Source organism: Lissotriton vulgaris, chromosome 4_1 (genome assembly GCF_964263255.1).
Source record: "Lissotriton vulgaris chromosome 4_1, aLisVul1.2, whole genome shotgun sequence".
In the NCBI taxonomy this organism is placed as follows: Eukaryota; Metazoa; Chordata; class Amphibia; order Caudata; family Salamandridae; genus Lissotriton; species Lissotriton vulgaris.
Genome location: NC_141691.1, coordinates 1,091,385,249 through 1,091,404,470, shown reverse-complemented (window position 1 = coordinate 1,091,404,470; position 19,222 = coordinate 1,091,385,249). Strand labels below are relative to the sequence as shown.

General features: G+C 47.4%; 1 protein-coding gene across 4 annotated transcripts in view; it reads right to left on the bottom strand.

Annotated features, from left to right (window-relative positions):
- Window positions 1–19,222, bottom strand: part of CLPTM1L (CLPTM1 like) — a 2,174,700-nt gene that overhangs the window by 1,130,500 nt on the left and 1,024,978 nt on the right. For all 4 annotated transcript variants that reach the window (XM_086965311.1, XM_086965312.1, XM_086965310.1 and 1 more), the window contains one exon: window positions 15,589–15,692. In XM_086965311.1, the coding sequence (XP_086821437.1) occupies window positions 15,589–15,692 (104 nt within the window). The remainder of the gene's footprint in view (window positions 1–15,588; window positions 15,693–19,222) is intronic.

The window sequence follows — 19,222 nt, the reverse complement described above, 5'->3', positions numbered from 1 at the left end:
ACTGGTAAACTCATCTCTGACAATTGCAGGTGGCGAATGCGGTGTTACACAAACCAAATAATATGCCTCCTAAAAAACAATTTAGCTTCAATGGTTGAGTGACCGAGATCTATCTATCTTACATAGGCCACTGTATGGGTTTGCCGCGCCTAATACAAAAGTCCGTTTCCCACCCACACACTTGCACGCTCCACATGTTTGGGGATATTGGCGTCTTTCTGAAGTCTCAGTTCCGCGTTGCTGGAAAGTCACAACACACCGCATGAAGCCTAAACGCTGTGCAGAGGTCCACCAGAGAGCGAAAAACCGGTTGGTAAGAGGCTTCCTAGCACTGTTTGTGCATTCCTTCTCGAGTCTCTAGCAGGCAAACTGTGCATTGCAATGCCTGTCGATTTAACAGAAAACACTTCCTGCTGGCAGCGAGCGCAGAGTGCACAGGACAGCAGGCTCGGCGAAGCTCCATGAAGCGAGGGCAGAGCAGCTACAGCGTCCTCGAAAACATGCTAAAACAATCAGAAATGAGGAAACCCCTTCCAAGGCTCCCGATTCTCAAGATGGAGGCGGCAAATATAAGTTGGGCGCGCGCGAGGGAATACTCGCTGAAGGAGTTTGTTCGAAAGTTTGAGACCTCTTTTCCCGTCATCATTAAAATCACAGAGGAGAGGGTTACCTTGGGAAACAGGACATCATCAGCAACAGCAGGGTAAGTGCTAGTGTGTGTGGCCACGACACCGGGGCTCTCGCCGGGGTCTGTTTGCTAGTTGCTTCTCCTCCTTCCCGGGGTCTCGTGCCACTCTGCCCCCGCCCACCCACGCGCGGCATCCAATAATGGAAGTTGCGCGGTGGACCAGCCAATCCTGGCGCTGCATCCAGCACCAGGATTGGCTAGGGGGGCACACTCTGTACTCGCCCTGGGCAGCCTTTCAAACCCGGCCCGGCTGAAGCCGCACCCCCGGCCCCTTCTCTATGTCTCAAGTGTTTTGCTGGCATCGGCGCATGCGCGGGCAAGTCTCAGCCCGGCAGTCTCATGCGCACAGTGCTGGCCTGCTGCAGACTGTCACTCAAGCAGCTGCAGCAGACCAGCAGCCCCGCCCCCCTCCCCCCCACCCCCCTGCGCACTCCGACCGTCCGCACCTTTACCATTGACGTCACATGATGATCCGTGTCACTCCCGCTCTGCGCTGTTGAAGAGAATTACTGAATTAGTGGTAGCTTTAACTTAAGCTTAGCTGCAGTGCCACAGTGCGTCCAGGGCTTAGTAGGGCTACGCCCCTACGCCCCAATGGACGCACCGCAGCTGGTTCCATATATGGTCTTTCCCTTGCACCAACCTGTACCAGCATGTATTTTTCCATCTTAGGTAACGGTTTTCGAAATGCAACAGTATATATGTGGTTTACTGATAATGTGCCAGCAGTCTTCTTGGCGGACCTCGTGGGTTAGGTCGCAAGAAGCTCCTCTGGCAGAGTTTGTTTGTCATAATAAACGATTGGACCTTCTACACTGCCAACTGACTGATTATTGGTAATTGGTATATGGGTTATTTGTAAGTATGACTCCATTTGGGTTGTGATATAATTTTCGGTACTTCAGGCCGCTTCTGCCATCACAGCGATGGTTCTTGATTTTCCTTGAAACTCTGGGACTGGTGGAAAGCTGGCGAGTACGCAACTTGACACACACGCATTTCACACATATGTAAATGTAAATGTAGGATACTTGTAAAGCGCACAGCTGCCCATCACCGGGGCGTCCCGGCGCTGTATAACGCTGTGGAACCCTTCCTGGCTCTCCCTGTGAGATGCCCCTCCTGGGCACCCCCAAGGTGAAGCCAGGCATCCCAGTGTTGTAGGGGCCGTTGTGGAGATTAAGCAAGCTATTGCCCAGAGTTGCAGCGTCGGACCCCATGATTAGAGTAGGCGCCGAGGCGAGAAGTATCGAGTCCGCAGACAAATGAGCCCAAGACCCTGCCGCGTTGGGAATTGAACCCTGGTCCCGGGCCAGACCTCTGCATAAGGGTCTGCCGCTCTAACCATTGATCCACACTCCTCCACATAATCAGCGGCACACAAGAGTTTGTCTAGATTGGACTATATCCTATTGCCAGCAGCCATGGCAGACACCATCCAAGACGTACCATACTTGGGTAGAGGTATATCCGATCATACTCCAGTATGGTTGCGACTTCAATTTGGACAGGAGGCGGTGGGCAAAGTGGCCCTTATCAGTGTATGGCAGCTGAAGGACCCGGCCATTAAAAAAGAGGTTATTAAGATGTCGGATCGCTATTTCTGGGAAAACGTTGGCATGGTCGAATCGGTGCAGACTCTCTGGGAAGCATACAAGGTAGTGGCGAGGGGAGAGGTCTTGTCTGTGGTCGCGGCTAAGAAGAGGAGGGGTAGGGCTGAGATGACCAGGATGGAAAGTGAAGTTCTGAGACTAGAGGAGAAGGTGGCGAGAGGGTCGACCCCGGAGGATATTCACCGCATGAAGCTAGGTCAGGAAGAATATAGGAGCTTGGCCAGGGATAAAGCGATAGCTCAAAACGTTATCCAAAATGCTATCCAAAGTAGAGTGTATGAACATGGAGACAGAGCGGGTAAATTGATTGCGTGGCTTGAGCGCGAGGAAGTGGCATCAAGGAGGATACCCAAGGTAGTGGGTGTTGACCAGGGCATAGTGACGGACCCACAGGCGGTCGCGGATACCTTTGTAGAATATTCCAAGAGCGTGTACACCTCCGGAAATGGATTCATGGAAACCGAAAATAGCGAAATGCTCAAAGACATTGTCATGCCAGTACTGGCCGCTGACGATAAGAATTATTTAGACTCCCCCCTTACGGATGACGAAGTGGCACAGGCAATCAGGGGGATAAAATCGGGTAAAGCTACCGGCCCCAATGGGATACCGATAGAGTTGTATAAGCTGAATGCTCACAAACTAGCCCTGCATGTCCGGGCTATGTTCCTAGAGAGCAAGGAGAAAGGCCAGCTTCCTTATGACCAGCGGGTAGCAGATATAGTGGTTATATACAAGGCGGGTAAACCCAGGACTCAGTGCTCTTCCTATAGGCCCATTTCCCTTCTTAAAGCAGAGCCCAAAATATTGGCTAAACTTCTGGCTACTAGGTTGGTCAAGGTGATCACCACTCTTGTACACCCAGACCAATCCTACTTTATGCCGTGCCGTAATACGGCATTAAACCTGAGAAGGTTACATTGCATTCTCGGGGGCGCCTCGGGAATATTGGAGCCGGCAGTATTGGTGTCATTAGATGCCACTATGGCGTTTGACCGGGTTGAATGGACTTATCTCTTTGCGGCCCTGGCGAAGCTGGGTTTCGTAGAAGAACTTATTGGATGGGTGCTGCGACTATTGTATGCTGCTCCCTTGGCCAGAGTGGTGGTTAATAACAGTAGGTCGAATAACTTTACACTGGAGAGAGGCACGAGGCAGGGTTGCCCGCTGTCCCCGCTGCTTTTTGCGCTGGCACTGGAGTCGCTTGCGGCATGGGTTAGATGGGACAGGTCGATGCGGGGCTTGAGGTGGACGCCGGGCTGGGAGGATAAAATCTCTTTATATGCTAATGACATTTTGCTATACCTTACTAACCCCAGAGCGTCCTTGATTTGTTTCTTGGATGTGCTTGCCATCTTTGGGAGATATTCCGGTTTCACCATTAATTGGTCTAAGTCGGTGCTTTTTGTCATTGCGGGTGAGCCCCCCGTGGTCCCACGGTCTTGTCCCATTCAGATAGAATTGACTGGGTTTAAATACCTGGGTGTTTACATCACACTGGACCCAAAACTTAGGTACACCAATAATTTGGTTCCTCCCTTGAGTAAATTCCGAAGAGATGTGGAGCGCTGGAAAGCCCTGCCCCTCTTGTTGCTTGGAAGGGCAACGTTATTTAAAAGGATGGCTTTCCCTAGGTTCTAATACGCACTACAGAACTCGATGGACCCGGTGAAGGTCTCCTACTTTAAACAGATCAAAACGCTCCAGAGGCAACTACTCTGGGACGTCAGGCCTCGAATTGCATTTGTGCAACTAACGCTCCCGTGGTATGACGGGGGGAATTGGGCGCCCGGATATACGAAAGTATTAATGGGTGTCGCAATTGGCGGCAGTGAACCATGTGGTCTGTGGTCCCCTGGGAGACCCGGGGTACGCAATGAATCGCGGGCTGGCGTCAGGCGGAGATATTAACAGAGCATTGTTCGCCAAGCCAAGGCGATTTGCGTTGACAGGGCCAACGGCACATGCGGTGCAGGTGTGGCACGCAGCAAACAGATACCTGGGTTGGGAGGGTAAACTGACTCTAGCAACTCCGCTGTTTAGCTCAGAGAAACTTGGTAGCTTATGGAATACCTAGGGGTTCGACAAGTGGGAACTTATTGGCCTCTCCCAGATAAAGGACATGTGGGGTGGTGGGGGAATACATACGTTTGACTTTCTCAAGCAGCAGTATAGTATGCACGACACTGAACACTATAGATACTTACAGGTGAGGCATGCCCTCCTTACTCATGTGCCCAGGGGTGCTACGCTTCCAGAGGCCTCCCCTCTCGAGGATCGGATACTCGATGGGCACCTTTCTGAGAAGACTATTTCCTTAATATATAAAAAATTAGTTAACAATATGGAGAAAAACAAAAACTGGCAAATATGCATGCACAATCCAGCCTCATCCAGTCCAGCCTCATCCAATCAGCCAGTTTCCTCCTAATTCGCTCAGTGAGCTCTTAGCCTCTTTATTCACTGCTCGCAGCCAAAGCCAAGTCTCTTTTCTTTGTTGCTACCAGTGATGATTCCTTGTGGCATGCATGTGTTTATACTTTAAGTACATGTGAATATTTGGATGCGTGTCTGCTAGCGGACGCAGGACCGTTTTAGCGCCCCTTCTGCGGCCGTGACTTATTGTCTCGTTCATCTTGAACTGCGGTCTGATCCGCCTACTGCTAGAGGGCGCGGTGCACCGCGTCACATTCAATAGTTACAGCATGCGATTTCGGATTCCCTCAGCATCAGGGCCAGAATTGTGCGCCGCGTACCGAAGTGTTTATGTGCCTTGCCCTCCTGAAGAGTTGGTGCCTCGGGGTCTGTATAGACTGTAGCCTGCACTCTTCCAAACGCTCCATCGCTGGTCTGTAGTGTGCGTGCTCTGTGAACGGACGCGCCCAGGCAGGGATTTCCCCGGTTAGATTTAGTGGCAGCGAGGGGGTTTTGTGCCACTGGCAGAGAGACCCATCAAATTGTGAGGCTTTTTCTACCAAAATAGGCAGCGCTTCTGGACTGCTTTGCCCTTCACATAGTCCTAACTAGTGCTTCTGTTCATTTTGTCGGGTTAACTGCCGAGGTTACTGCTATCCCGTTGGGTTAACACTGGAGGCTTCTGATGACATGCTGAGGGATGAGGATCCCCAAGCTTCCCTCCAATGGGATGATGAATTTTATCAGGCGGTTGATGCCTCCATATACAGGGCAGTGGAGGAGGCTATGGCCCATATGGAACAATGCCTGTTTGCGAATGTGCAAAGATGGCGAATGCCCACCCTCCGCCCGCCCTGCCACCACCTTCCCCACGACACAAGACGCAGACTCGGTCCCCACTAAAAGCCCTCGGGAGGCAGGAGTGGATTACGATGCTATTAAGAGACTACAAGAGGCTTTCTTGGCCCAGAGCCAGCCCCCAATCCCTCCCTGGGGATTGACTGATCCTGATATTGTTTCACCCTGACCTCCCCTACCCCCTTGATAATGCATATGATGCCGCTGGCGCCTTTCTCCTGCAGCCCCAAGTCCTGGCGCTGTTCCCGCTGCAGTGGATGATAACTTTCACCTGCTAGATTCCAAAAAGTTTGTTCACCCTCGCACCTCGGAGTGGGCCCCTGTGAGAAGTTGGCCTGGTATATGATGTTCACTATTCTAGTGAGCACCTTGCACCAGTCCAAACAACCCTTATGGTGATGGTTGTAAAGTCAACCTTATAGACCAGCTATCCTAGTGGTAGCATGGACAAAGCAGTCTTAGGCTAAAACTTCAGAGAGCATGTGAAGCCAGCTGTTTTACCATATGTAACCCCTTGAATACCAAATGAAAGGACGCCACACAGGTTATATATAAAATATATATGTATTTACTACTAACACAACCCCTCTGAACTCTTTATGAGGTCAGAGGCCAAAGCACATAACAAGTTAATCAATTGTCATACAATAAGTTGCACATAATACAGTCGTGCCCTAGGGGCGTTGCAAACCATATATTAAAATAGTGGTATAGAACCACGTTATGAACAGGGAGTAGGCCTAGGGCCTAGGGAATCGTTGGGGCTACGCTGTTCTGCCAAAGGTTAGGAAGCAGGAGGCCCACGGGATGCGTGTGCAGTGTCTAAACACACACGCGAGTTACCATAGGGATACAATGGGAACGTAAGAGTTAGAAACTAGTTGATTTAGGACACTTCCGGATGGACTAGGAGAAAGCTACTGAAAACTAGGACACTAGGATAGTCAATACCCACAGGAGCACCGGAGTACTCGCGTTACCTCACCCACAGGAGCCGGGTGCATAGGTGTCAAGTTGTGTCGGGTTTCGTCGCTGAATCCTATGGAGACCTGTAAAAAGATGCTGCAGGCGACCAGGAGAGAAGTGTCCGGTTGGATCCAAGGGTGGATCGAGGATGAAGAGTACCTGAAAGCAGAGGGGACAGAGTCCGGGTCACTAGCCAGTGACCAGGAAGGAACCAGGAAGGAACCAGGCGATGTCGCGAAGCAATCACGTGATGTCGTGAAGCTTGTCTCTGCAGCCACGTGGACCAGGAGGTGTCGACGACGACCAGGAGCTGCATACGGACTGTCCCACGAAGGATCTCGCTGTCGGCGGTGTCGGTTTCCGGATTGGAGTCAACAGGCCTTGGCAAATGCAACCCATGCAGGAATCGAACATGGGCTTCTGTTCAGACCAGCAAGGTCTGGGGGGCTTCTCCTTTTCAGGGAAGCTGGGGCAAGCCTGGAGCAACCAGGCAGGCGATATAAATTCAAAGGTTCGTCATCACAGCCAACGGGACAGTGACCAGACAGACGCGTCGGGCACAAAAGTACCAGCAGGACCCACGCGGCACTCGGTGACGGTGGAGGGCTGTGCATCGGAGCAAAAGGTGCTCAGGGCTGGGGCTTCTCAATCCCCAATGCACAACTTTGAGGGTGCCTCAGAAGCTGCACAACTAGCAATGAGCAGGTTTTTCAAGATATCCGGTCCCACGTCTCTCGTCGCCTCCACGGGTCTCAGCTTTGCTGTGGCTGTGGATCGGGGTCAAAGAAGTCTGGAAGTCCAGGTCTTGTCTGGCTCTGTGCTCGGGCTCCGGCGGGAGCATCGACAAAGCAAACCGCAAATCGCTTGATGGTGCCTGTTTGCACAGGGTGGTCACTCCTTGACCACAAGGGAGATTCTTCAGTCTGCTAGTTGCAGTAGAATGTCGAAGGTCCAGAGTTTCGTTTCAAGTTTCAGTTCAGGATAAATCTAAAGTCTCTAGACTCAGCTCCTACCTTTATACTAATCAAAGGGGCTGGATTACCTGCTAGGTTCCTCCTATGGGTGGGACCAGGGTAGGGGGGGGTTACACCCCTTTCCCTTTGTCCAGTTTCGCGCCAGAGCTGGGGCTGGAGTGCCCCAGCAACTGGTTTGAACCGGGCTATGCATGGAGCACCTTGTGTGCCCCAGGCAGTGTCTCATTTCATTCAGCCCTCCCTGCCCCAATACACTAAGGCCTGTCTGGGGTGGTGCTAGCACCTCCCAAGGCAGGAAATCTATTGTCCAAGCCTCCCTTGCTGGAAGGACTCCCAGCAGCAGGAGGTCAGACTTGTGTCTGTGGCAGCAGCATCCATTTTGTGATGCTGAGGCTCTGGTTAACTTTAACCAGGATTAACAGGAACAACATGTCTTCTCCCTCTAGAAGGGTGGAATGCTACCCCCGTCGCCAGAACTGGCGAGGGGGTAGTATTCAAAAGCGTATGACACCTTACACAACATGTTTTGATAATGCCAAACCAAAGTTAGCATTCAACCGTGAGGATTATAATGCACTTAAGAGTATATGGTATGGCTATATCTTAGAACAGCGATAAGGACATGCTTCTGAAAGTTGCAGACAGGCTCAGCTCATGCCAGAGCACCATCTCACATAAAACCAAGCACTCTGCCTCCAGGATTGTTAAGGCCTGCCATAGGAGTGACTTATAGGTATATATGTGTCTATATATAAGGTTAGATATAGGAATACTATATCTAAGCAAGGGGTGATTACACAACCTTGCCCCAGCTGAGTGATCAGCCATTTGTGTCAATTTGGATGGCCAGCCAGGGGTGGCATAATTCTTGCTGCAGCCCCTGGCAGGCCTTGGATGCACCTATGCCCTGGGTACCTATGGTAAACTATACAGGGGCTCACAAGGTGACCCAACATCCAATTAGAGATGTACCTAAAGTACATGGAGTCCATTTTACAGTGAGAGCAGATAGCTTGGGGCCCTGATTAGCAGGATCCCAGACCAACTAAGTCAAAAACCAGCTAAACACTAGGCAAAAAGTTGGGGGTAACCATAGTCCGATATCCATCCTCCTACAGCCCCCTCTTCAAAAGTGGCCAAATCCGTGGCGGCCAGAATCAGGGCTCTGCTGGGCAAGGAAGCCCGGAATAAGCTTAAGGTGAAATGCCTGCACTCTTCTTTGGGGAATTGGACCCCAGGATGGCCACCTTCTTGGCCAAATTCATGAAAGATCCCTAAAAGAGGAGCAACAGGTCTTGGTGCATGTGTCAGGATAAAATCCTTGATGTTCTTTGCCCGCTAACCAAGATCTTTGATGTGGCGGATCCTTAATCTCCCCGGAAGTCCTTTCAAGATGGGTGCAACACGCTATTATATTAATTGGAAATGCCAACTGTGCTCTATCCACAGAGCATCGCCGCTCCTTACTAATAAAAGGGAATCCCAAATTGGGCGACTTGGTAGATTCGGAGGCAGGCATTGTGGCGCAAGGAGGACTCTTTGGGGAACAGTTATCAATTGCGCTAATTCAACGAGTGACTGGTGTATCCTCACTTAAAGATGAGGTGCATCCATCTACTGCGTGACGTTCTTTGCCACTCGGACTGGATGGCTTGCCAAGACCTTAAGAATTCATAACCGTCCATTCCGATATTTCCACCCCACAGATGGTTCGACCAGTTCCTCTGACGCCACCCGGCCTTCGAAGTTCGAACTCTTCCCTTCGGCCTTTCCTCTGTCCTGCGGTGTTTCACAAAGATTCTAAGACCACTGGTGGGACACCTGCGGGCAAAGAGACTGCACCTTATTGTTCTTTAGGACGAAATGCTCCTCATGGACCAAAGCCCTCACAGATTGGCACTGCATCTGTGAAGGGTGGTCAAGCTCCTTGAAAGCCTAGATTTTGTTATAAACTAGGGAAATCCCACCCCTTCCTGTTTGAAAAGGCTCCATTGAGCTGATGAGCTTGTGGAGATGCACCTGTGCGGCTGTGAGAGGTATTGAGACCTGTAAGAATTGTGGCAGCCTGCTCAGCCACCCCAGATGAAAATCGTTTTTTTGTTCATCTCTACTGATGAAGGATAAAATCCAGAAACACATGTGTCTAGAGATGTACAGCACTAACCTGCACCAACTTTGGTGGAACACTCCAGTAAAATACCAAGTAAGCATGCACTACAAACTGCATTTACCATAATGCTGTGGGGCGAACTGTGCTGGGAGGTCAGCAGTGTGCTCCCACCCCTTCCTGCTTGAAAAGGCTCCCTTCAGCCATTGAGCTGACGAGCTTGTGGAGATACACCTGTGCGCCTGTGTAGAGGTACTGAGACCTGTAAGAATTGTGGCAGCCTGCTCAGCCACCGCAGATGAAAATCGTTTTTTTGTTTATCTCTACTGATGAAGGATAAAATCGAGAAACACATGTGTCTAGAGATTTACAGCACGGCGGTCTTGTGGGAGGCCTTTAAGGTCGTCATAAGGGGTCAATGTATAGCGAGACAGGCCGGGGTGCTGAAGGCCATAGAGGGACGTTAGCTGGACTAGAAAAAGAAATCAGAGAGTTGGATAAAGAAATGTGTTTATGTGGAGATCCGAAAACAGCAGGTCTCTTAAAGACTAAACTGCTGGAGTTTGATGAGGAAGCGAAGATAGAAGTCAAATACCTGGGGAAATATGCAGAGACCCGCAGATAGGGGGAAGGAGATAGACCAGGTCACACACTTGCATCTATGATTCGACCTGTGTCGCGAGCCACGTATGTTCATGAGGTCCACAATAGGGAGGGAGACACGGTGAGTGGACAGGAGGGGGTACTGCTGGCGTTCAAGGACTTTTATTCAACTCTTTATCAAACAATTGGGGAGGCGGAGGACAGTAACATGCTGGAATTTTTAGAGTCCATAGCTTTAGCGTGGTTTAATGACAATCATCGCCTGTATATGGATCTTCCTATAACACAAGAGGATGTGGCCCAAGTGATTAAGAGTTTGCCTCTAAACAAAGCTCCGGGGCCAATGGCCTGACTACTGCCTTTTATAAGGCGTATGCTGGGGAACTAGCTCCACGTCAGTTGGCAGTTTATGAGGAGGCGCTGGAGACAGGTATACTACCACAATCAATGAGGGAGGCCATGATAATTACGTTACTGAAGCCGGACAAAGTGGAAACTGAGCTGGACTCCTACAGACCGCTTTCTTTGATAAATGTCGATGCTAGGATTTATGCGAAACTGTTAGCCAACCGACTCCAGCCATTATTGCCAATGATTGCACTCCCTGACCAATCGGGGTTTATCCCAGGGAGGGCGACCTCGCACAACTTGCGTACACTGCTCTCAGTCATTCACTATTTACACCCTAGCGTTAGGGCCACGGCCATTTTCCTAGATGCCACTAAGGCATGTGACTCTCTGGAGTGGCCATACTTGTTCCTGGTCTTGCAACGTATGGGCTTTAGCCCCTTATTTCTTCAAAGGATAAAACTACTTTATGAGGCACCTAGGGGCACGTGTGCGAGTAAATGACATGGTGTCAGATCCTTTTTGTATATCAATGGGCACAAGACAGGGATGCCCGCTGTCGCCCTTATTGTTCACCATAGCTATGGAGCCGCTGGCGGCACGCATACAACAGCACCACACTGCCAGGGGAATAGGTTTTAGCTCACACAGCCTGGTGATATCTCTCTACGCAGACGATGTCACGCTTTATGTCCTTGACCCAGAGGTGAATCTTGACCCACTATTGCGTGAGTTCATACGATTTGGAGGCTTTGCAGATATTCATATAAACTGGTCCAAATCGGTGATGTTTCCCCTCACTGATGGGACGAGGGAGGTCTGCTCTGAATTCCCCCTTCGCTGGGAGGCTACCGAAGTCAAGTATTTGGGGGTGTGGCTGAGCCGGAATCTCCAGGATATATGGACATTGAATTTTGGGAGAGCCTATGAGTGGTTAGAAGGGAGGGTGGCTCTCTGGTCCAAACTGCCTTTATCGGTGGCAGGCAGGGTAGCATTGGCGAAAATGGTGATACTGCCTACATTTCTTTATCTATTTGTGAACGTGCCAATACCGCTGACTATGCACTTCTTCGGGCTGCTGCGCTCACAGCTGCTCTCGTTGGTGTGGACGGGAAAACAGGCCAGGGTGTCCTGGGATCTCCTCACTCTGCCATTGAGACAGGGAGGACTGGGTGCTCCCGATATGAGCTTATATGCACTATGTGCACAGGCACAATTTCTTCATTTTTGGGTGCACGAAACACCATATCAGCCCCATGTTGCAGTAGAAAGAGATGCAGTGGCTCCGACGCCACTGGCAGTGGCGCTTTATCGCACTGTCCATAGACCACGGGAAGATGTTGACACGGCAGATATGCTGTGCTGGGTGTGGAAGGAATTGCAGAAACGTGCAGGCGTGACTACACTATATGCGCTGTCGATGTTATTAGATAAGAATCCCATGTTTGCATGTATGGAAAAAGGTGTTTCTAAAACTCTGACCGATGTTCTGCAGTTGACCACGTACGCTGACCTATACCCAGAAGGTACATTTAGCCCCCCCCGTTGGACACTGAAGGAGAAGAGGTGCCGTTTGCTGCTCGGTTTCTGTATCACCAGCTGCGCACAGCTTGCCGTGCAATGAATGAGCAGTTTCCTGAAGCCCCTCCTGTCATGCTTCCGTTGGAAAACGTGCTTAAGTCCAAGTCCTCTAAAAAATTGATAACGAGACTTTACACGACTATGCAGTCGAACTATCCTGTGCTGAGACCTAGATCCATGGAGGGGTGGAATAAGGAATTAAACCCACAGATAACAGAGTAACAGTGGTCTTATTGTTGCAATCAGTTGACAGATCTCCCCCCAAAATACCGCCTGAGCCTGATTAAATTCAAGTTTCTGCATAGGTACCACAGAACGCCTGTTGGTCTACACCGCATGAGGTTAAGGGAAGATGCTAGGTGTTGGAGGTGTGGACAAGATCAGGCTACCTTTTTACATGTGGCGTGGAGCTGTCCCCATCTGCATGCCTTCTGGAGTGAAATTTTCGAGGTAGTGAATAAGATAGTCGGTAGAGAAGATCAACCGACTCCCCTACTGGGGATTTTGGGGCATGTACGTGACACGATGCCCAACAGGCGCAAATTGCATGCCCTGCTGTTGCTCTATGCCCGTCGGCAGGTTGCTGTTCGCTGGGGCAGGAAAAGGGTGCCTGACTTAAAGGCCTGGCTAAGAGATGTGACATATGGACACGCTCAATTAACATTATTCTGGGAACAAATGCCATCCACGTCACGCCCGAAGGATATATGAGAACCCTTTCTGAACTGGGCGCGGCTATCCTTACATCACAAGCCGCAGGGTGCCGATGGGATCGAGGTTGGGGCTACAATATAGTGTTGATTAAGGTCCTATATGGGATGTATATATGTGCTACCTCTTGAGATTGATGGTTGTACTCCTATTTATGTTAAGTGTTTATGACATAAGATTTGCGAAAAGATGAGAATTGTATTTGATGAAAAGGCGTAGGTAATTGTGTCTCGATCGTTGTTCCATCTTTGAACTCCTAAAGGAAGGCCCAAATCTATTCTTTTACTTATAAACTGTTCTTGATGTCTAATATCGCAATGGGCGCTGGGATGTGAAATGCTGTGCTTATGTATGTACACTGGACTTTTATGGACTATGCTTGGCTCTATGTTGGCACTACGTGCCTCTGTTGATTTTAATCTCTTTGTCTTTTCTTTTTGAAAATGCAATAAAAACAAATAAAATAAAAATAAAAAAAGAGATGTACAGCACTAACCTGCACCAACTTTGGTGGAACACTCCAGCAAAATACCAAGTAAGCATGCACTACAAACTGCATTTACCATAATGCTAAGGGGCGAACTGTGCTGGGAGGTCAGCGGTGTGCTCCCACCACTTCCTGTTTGAAAAAGCTCCCTTGAGCCATTGAGCTGACGAGCTTGTGGAGATGCACCTGTGCGCCTGTGAGAGGTACTGAGACCTGTAAGAATTGTGGCAGCCTGCTCAGCCACCCCAGATGAAAATCGTTTTTTTGTTTATCTCTACTGATGAAGGATAAAATCCAGAAACATGTGTCTAGAGATGTACAGCACTAAACTGCACCAACTTTGGTGGAACACTCCAGCAAAATACCAAGAAAGCATGTACTACAAACTGCATTTACCTTAAGGCTAAGGGGCGAACTGTGCTGGGAGGTCAGCAGTGTGCTCCCACCCCTTCTTGTAGGGAAATCCCCTGGTCCTAACTCAAAAGGCAACCTTCTTGGGATCTGTGATCGATTCTACGGCAGCCACGCTAAGCCTAAGGTGGCAAAAATACGTCACAAGCTCAGGAGGACCCTGTCCAAGCAGCAGATCTCTTAGCATTGACGGAAAAGTTAGCCATCCTGCTATGCTTGGTCTCCTATAGACGGGTCTCTGATATGTGGGCCCTGGACATTACAAGACGAGTCTTCTCCTTTCGTTCGGGAGCATTGTTTACCATTAGCGGGAGAACAAAGTCTAATACCAGGATTGTTGATTACCCTACTTATCTTGATTCACCTAAGTTGTGTGTCCATCAATGCCTCAAGGCTTAGGAAGAAATGTCCAAGCAATTTTGCCCTCCGGGTAAGAGACGGCTTTAGAATGCAATCTGAAAGCCCCACAAGGGGGTGTCTTCTCTAACTGTAGCTTGATGGGTTCAGTGGGTCATGCAGGAGGCAGGTGTGGGCCTCCGGGTTCTTTAACGCATTCCGCGCGGGGAGCAACAGCTTCAAAGGCATTCAGTTTGGGAACCCGCCCACAGAACATTATGAACGCAGTTGATTGGTTCTCTGACTTCCCATCTCATTGAGGCAGTGCCCGGACCATCTGCAGTTTAGAAAGGCTTTGAAAACTGTTCTGTATTAGACTCGCTCCTGTGTGACAGCTTTCCTATTGTGGGTCCGTGAGAGCTGAGATACCCCTTCGGGGGTGATTCAAGTGCTATATAAATGAATAAAATAAAAATAAAAATAAAAATGACTACCTTCAAAAGGTTTTCCTTTAAACCTGTGTAGGATATGGCTCAGATTGTGGTTAGCAAGCTTTAAACTAGCATAACCCTCACCTGCAGTCCTGACATAGAATTAAAAATGTCATATCTATCGTAACTGAAAGTTTCAATTCTAGTAAGGACTCAGAGGCGAGGATTATCCCACCCATGAAGTATTGACACAATTCACTTACCCTGTGACTAGTAAGTAATGGCTCTTTTTCCTTTTTTCCCTTGAGGTAACTTGATCTTTCTTATTGTAATTTTTTTTAATGTAGTTTTATGATACACTTGGTGTTCTCTTGTTAGGGCTGTTCATGGCCTTTGGGTACAGAAGTTGTCTCAATTGTATTGTTCATCCAGGGGGAAGCCTTTTGGTAATTGGCTGTTTTTTTCTAGGCTCGAATTCGAGGAAACAGGACCAGTGAGGATAGAGTTATGGAATGACTCGTGCAACGAAAGAGACTGAGAGCTTGCTGACATGCAATTGCATAGGATGAGCTAACCGCTGATTGCATGAGGCTTGACTATGCATTAAGAGTTGCCCAGTTTTACTTTCAACTAAATTCCCAGTGGTTCATGGGAATTGTAGTTTGTGTTGAAATACAGATTAAATGGCTGCTGTTCAAGAAACAAAGAAAGTGCTAGCATAATCCTCGCCTCCAAGTACTTAATAGAATTGAAACTTTCCGATACAATAGCTCGGACATTCATCATTAAGTAGCTAAGTGCATATGTAATAAATTAAAATTTAATTTGGAACTGCTGAAGGTGATTTTAATTGGTAGAACATGAATACCATACCTACACTAAAAGCTACTTGAACTAAAATATATAATTACAGTCTGTATTTCAGGCGCTGTAATGTTTACACAAGGAGTACGTGTAGAAAAATGCAGACACTGGTCCCACAGCTCCATGGAAACAAATTGCTTTATTACATTTAAGTGCATGTAAATCAGAGGCTTCAGCAAATGAAGAAACACTCACCTCTATAACAGCACCAACTCCTGCTGGAATTAATACCAATAAACTGGTTTGTTCATCCAAAAGAAAAAGAAATATGACAACTGTACTGAAGCATCGCCAAAGTACTAAAACAAAACATAAGAATGATACATCAATTAACTTCAGCACATATATAGACTTTGAGAAGGATAATTGCAACTAAACCTACTTCCAAGGAACACAGACAAATCGAAATATACACATGTTATAAGGCACTGTAAAGTGCACCAACTGCAAATGGAATGGCCTCCTGGGACTGAGGGAAGGCTAGTTAGTTGATATGTCACAGAGCCAGTTTCTTGTCCCTATGGTTTGATATCCCCAAACCACTGGTCTCTGTCCAGGTCTTCGTGCCCTAAAGACTAGGTCTCGCAATCCCTGCAGTTGGGTACATCTGTACATGTTCATTACCTGATGTATGTGGATTAATTGAAATATGAAAACTGAGAAACTACAATGGGAGAAACCAAATCATGGAAAAACAATTTTAAGTAAAGACAACTTTAAGTAAATACAAATGCATTGAAAAATAATGGAAATATTTAAAGGAAAGATACATTTAGGAAAAAATCCAAAAGTACAAGTAAACTTGGATGGAGTTTAGGAGCAGTGAGGGGATTTTTGGATTCAGGGATGGGTAATGAGGTTTAGGGATGATCAGAGGTTTTAAGAGGTCAAAAATGGGTGGGGGTATGGCATAGAAAGCGTTTTCTAGCTTTTAGGAATCAGTGAAGTGGTGAGGACTTTTTAGAGTTCACGGATGAGGGAATTTTAGGGGTGTGGGGTATTTTTAAGGGTTCATGGATGGGCGTAGTTTAGTGCTTTGTGAGGGTTTTTAAGGTTCTGTGATAAGTAGATGTTAGGGGCTGTGAAGAGTTTTTAAGGGACAAGATTAGGTTGAGTTTAGGGTGGTGAGTGGTCTTAAGGAATCAGGGATTAGTGGCGTGTAGATGCAGAAAGGGTTTTTTAGAGTTTTGGTAGAGTTTAGGGGTGGTGAGGGTTTTTCAGGTGTTATGGTTTGGTGGTGTTTAAGGGTAGTAAGGGATTTCGTTTAGGTTTCAGGGATGGGGGAGTTTGGCTATAGTGATGGGTTTTAAGGGGTCACTGATTGATGGGGTTTAGGCATAGAAAGTTTTTTTTGGGTTCAGGAATGAGGAGTTTAGTGCTAGTGAGGGGTTCTATGGTTCAGGGATGGGTGGGAGTGTAGGAATAGAAGGGGTTTTTATGGTTCAGGCATAGATGTACTTCAGGGGTTAGGGATGGGTGCATTTAGGGTTTTAAGGTTTCTGGGATGTGTGGAGGTTGTGGGGTATAAAGGGATTGTAGGGTTCAGGGATGGGTGAAGTTTAGGTGTGGTGAGAGGGCTTAGCGAGCATGGATTGATGATGTTTAGGGGTAGGGAGGGGATAGGAATGGATGATGTTTAGAGGTGGTGAGTAGTCAGCGATAAAATAGCATCCAAAGTAATTGTTTAACAATGTAAAATTTATACATTTGAAATAATGATCCCTGAAGTGAAGAACTGAAATAAATACCTCTGACAATTAAGACCTGCAACCATTGTATTTACAAATTAACTAAAGCAAAGTTAGAAAAAAAGAGATTCTATTAATTGGTTTCTATGAAATGGTAAATGCCATTCATTCTTAAATTTTCAATTACACGGTTTAGGTGAAATGGTTTCTCAGTAATGGTTTTCTATGAAATCACATACAATCCCATTACCACCCTTCACAGTAAGAGTGAGTGCAATATATGGCCCAAAGTGTATGTCCATCTGAGAAAAATTACAGGCATACGTTTTCTGGGCAGCAAGTAATTCTTAAGACCCATGTGGAAAGAAAGATCCATGGTTGTAAATGTGTTGAAGAGCAATCAATAGACTATTTCAGGGCTACAGAAACAAAATGGAAAATACCTACCTACCCCCATAAAAATTGCACTTTAAGCGTGAGAAAGACATCTCAAGGTGCAACACACAATACATTACTTACAAGAGAAGGCCTCAGTATCCTAATTTGAATAAAAGTGAAGAAATCCATCATTATTTGGAAACATTTCAAATTACACTGTGAACTTTATGCTACATTTTAGTATCAGACTTCAAATGAAAACGAACTCCTGGTATGGACTAAGACAATCATACTTCTATAAAATCCTCCTTTTTCTGCATGGTCAGCCTGGATTTTTCACCTTTGCTGGACACTATTTTTGTTTACTATATTCAGAACTATGTGCCCTTTGCCCCTGCTAACCAGTAGAAAAGTGCCTGTGCTCCCACTTTAAACATGGTTAAACTGACTTACTCCTAACTGGTATATTTAACTTGCTTAAATGTCAGTAGCATATGGTGTAAAAAGTGGACCCAGAGCCTGAAAATTAAATGCCACCAGAAGACTGTGCAAAAACAACAATTGATGGACAGAATGCAGAACAATGTCATTCATTTACCCCAGTAAAAATATCTGTTCCTAAATCCATAATTTTTCTGCTCACCATGCCATTCCAGTTTGGACCCAGCCATATGCAAATCAGTCTTGACACTGCACCCAGTGGGAACAGTCCAGCCAAACAGCCAGGCCAGATCCTCCCTGGACTGGAACCAAGCATCCTAGGACCGGTTACGGGCTTTCAGCCCTCATCTGCCAGGATAGCTTGACTCCAGTGGCATGGAGAGCTTGTGATCCACATCTGGGCATACCCGCCCCCCTTGGGGTTACAAATGCAAAAATAACAATTAATGTATTGAAACAGCCTTTCCCATCTATGCACTACCCTTAGACCATTTATATTCCAGGATAAGACCTTCAGATATATGTCCTGGGTTAACCCACCCTGGACCATTGGTGGAAATTATGATTACCTACAACACTTTGGCATCTCAGACATTTTTTTTTCCCCACAGGGTAGACAAAAAGGGCAAATGGGCGATAGCCACGATTAAATATCATTTCCATAATTTTACAGTCGCAGGATATTATGGCCGGAATCTGGATGACCCTCTCCCCTTAAGGGAAATGATGGAAGAATTGTTAGAGTTTAAGGATCCCCTAATTCTAGCGGGCGACTTCAATGTAGTTTTGGACCCGCAAATAGATAAAACATATAGGGATTGACCCTTATATAATTCCAAAACTCGTAATCTTCTGGGAATCGCTATGCACCAGTTGGGCTGGTTAGATATACGGAGGAAGAAATGGGGACCAAAGAAGGAGTACACGTTTCATAATAAGAAGTTAGGGCATAAATCAAGGCTAGACTTCTTTTTAATCGCAGAAGAATTGGGGGATAAGGTGAAGGAGGTCAAGCATTTAGGGAGTCATTTATCTGACCATTCAGCAGTCTCCCTAACTTTAAGATTGCTGGGTGAGCCGTGTATGAAGAGGTGGACTCTGGATCGCACTATTTTGCCGGAAGACGATGTGGCAAAAAAGTTGATAGATGAGTCGGAAGGATTTTTTGAGTCAAATCTGGGAACTGCCCAAACTGAAGTTGTATGGGATGCTTATAAGGCCTTTTTTAAGGGGGTGATTTTAGGTATTCAAGCCACGAGACAAAAAAGATTCAGGGCTAAGGTTTCCGAAATAGAGGATAAAATAGCCAGGCTAGAACAAGA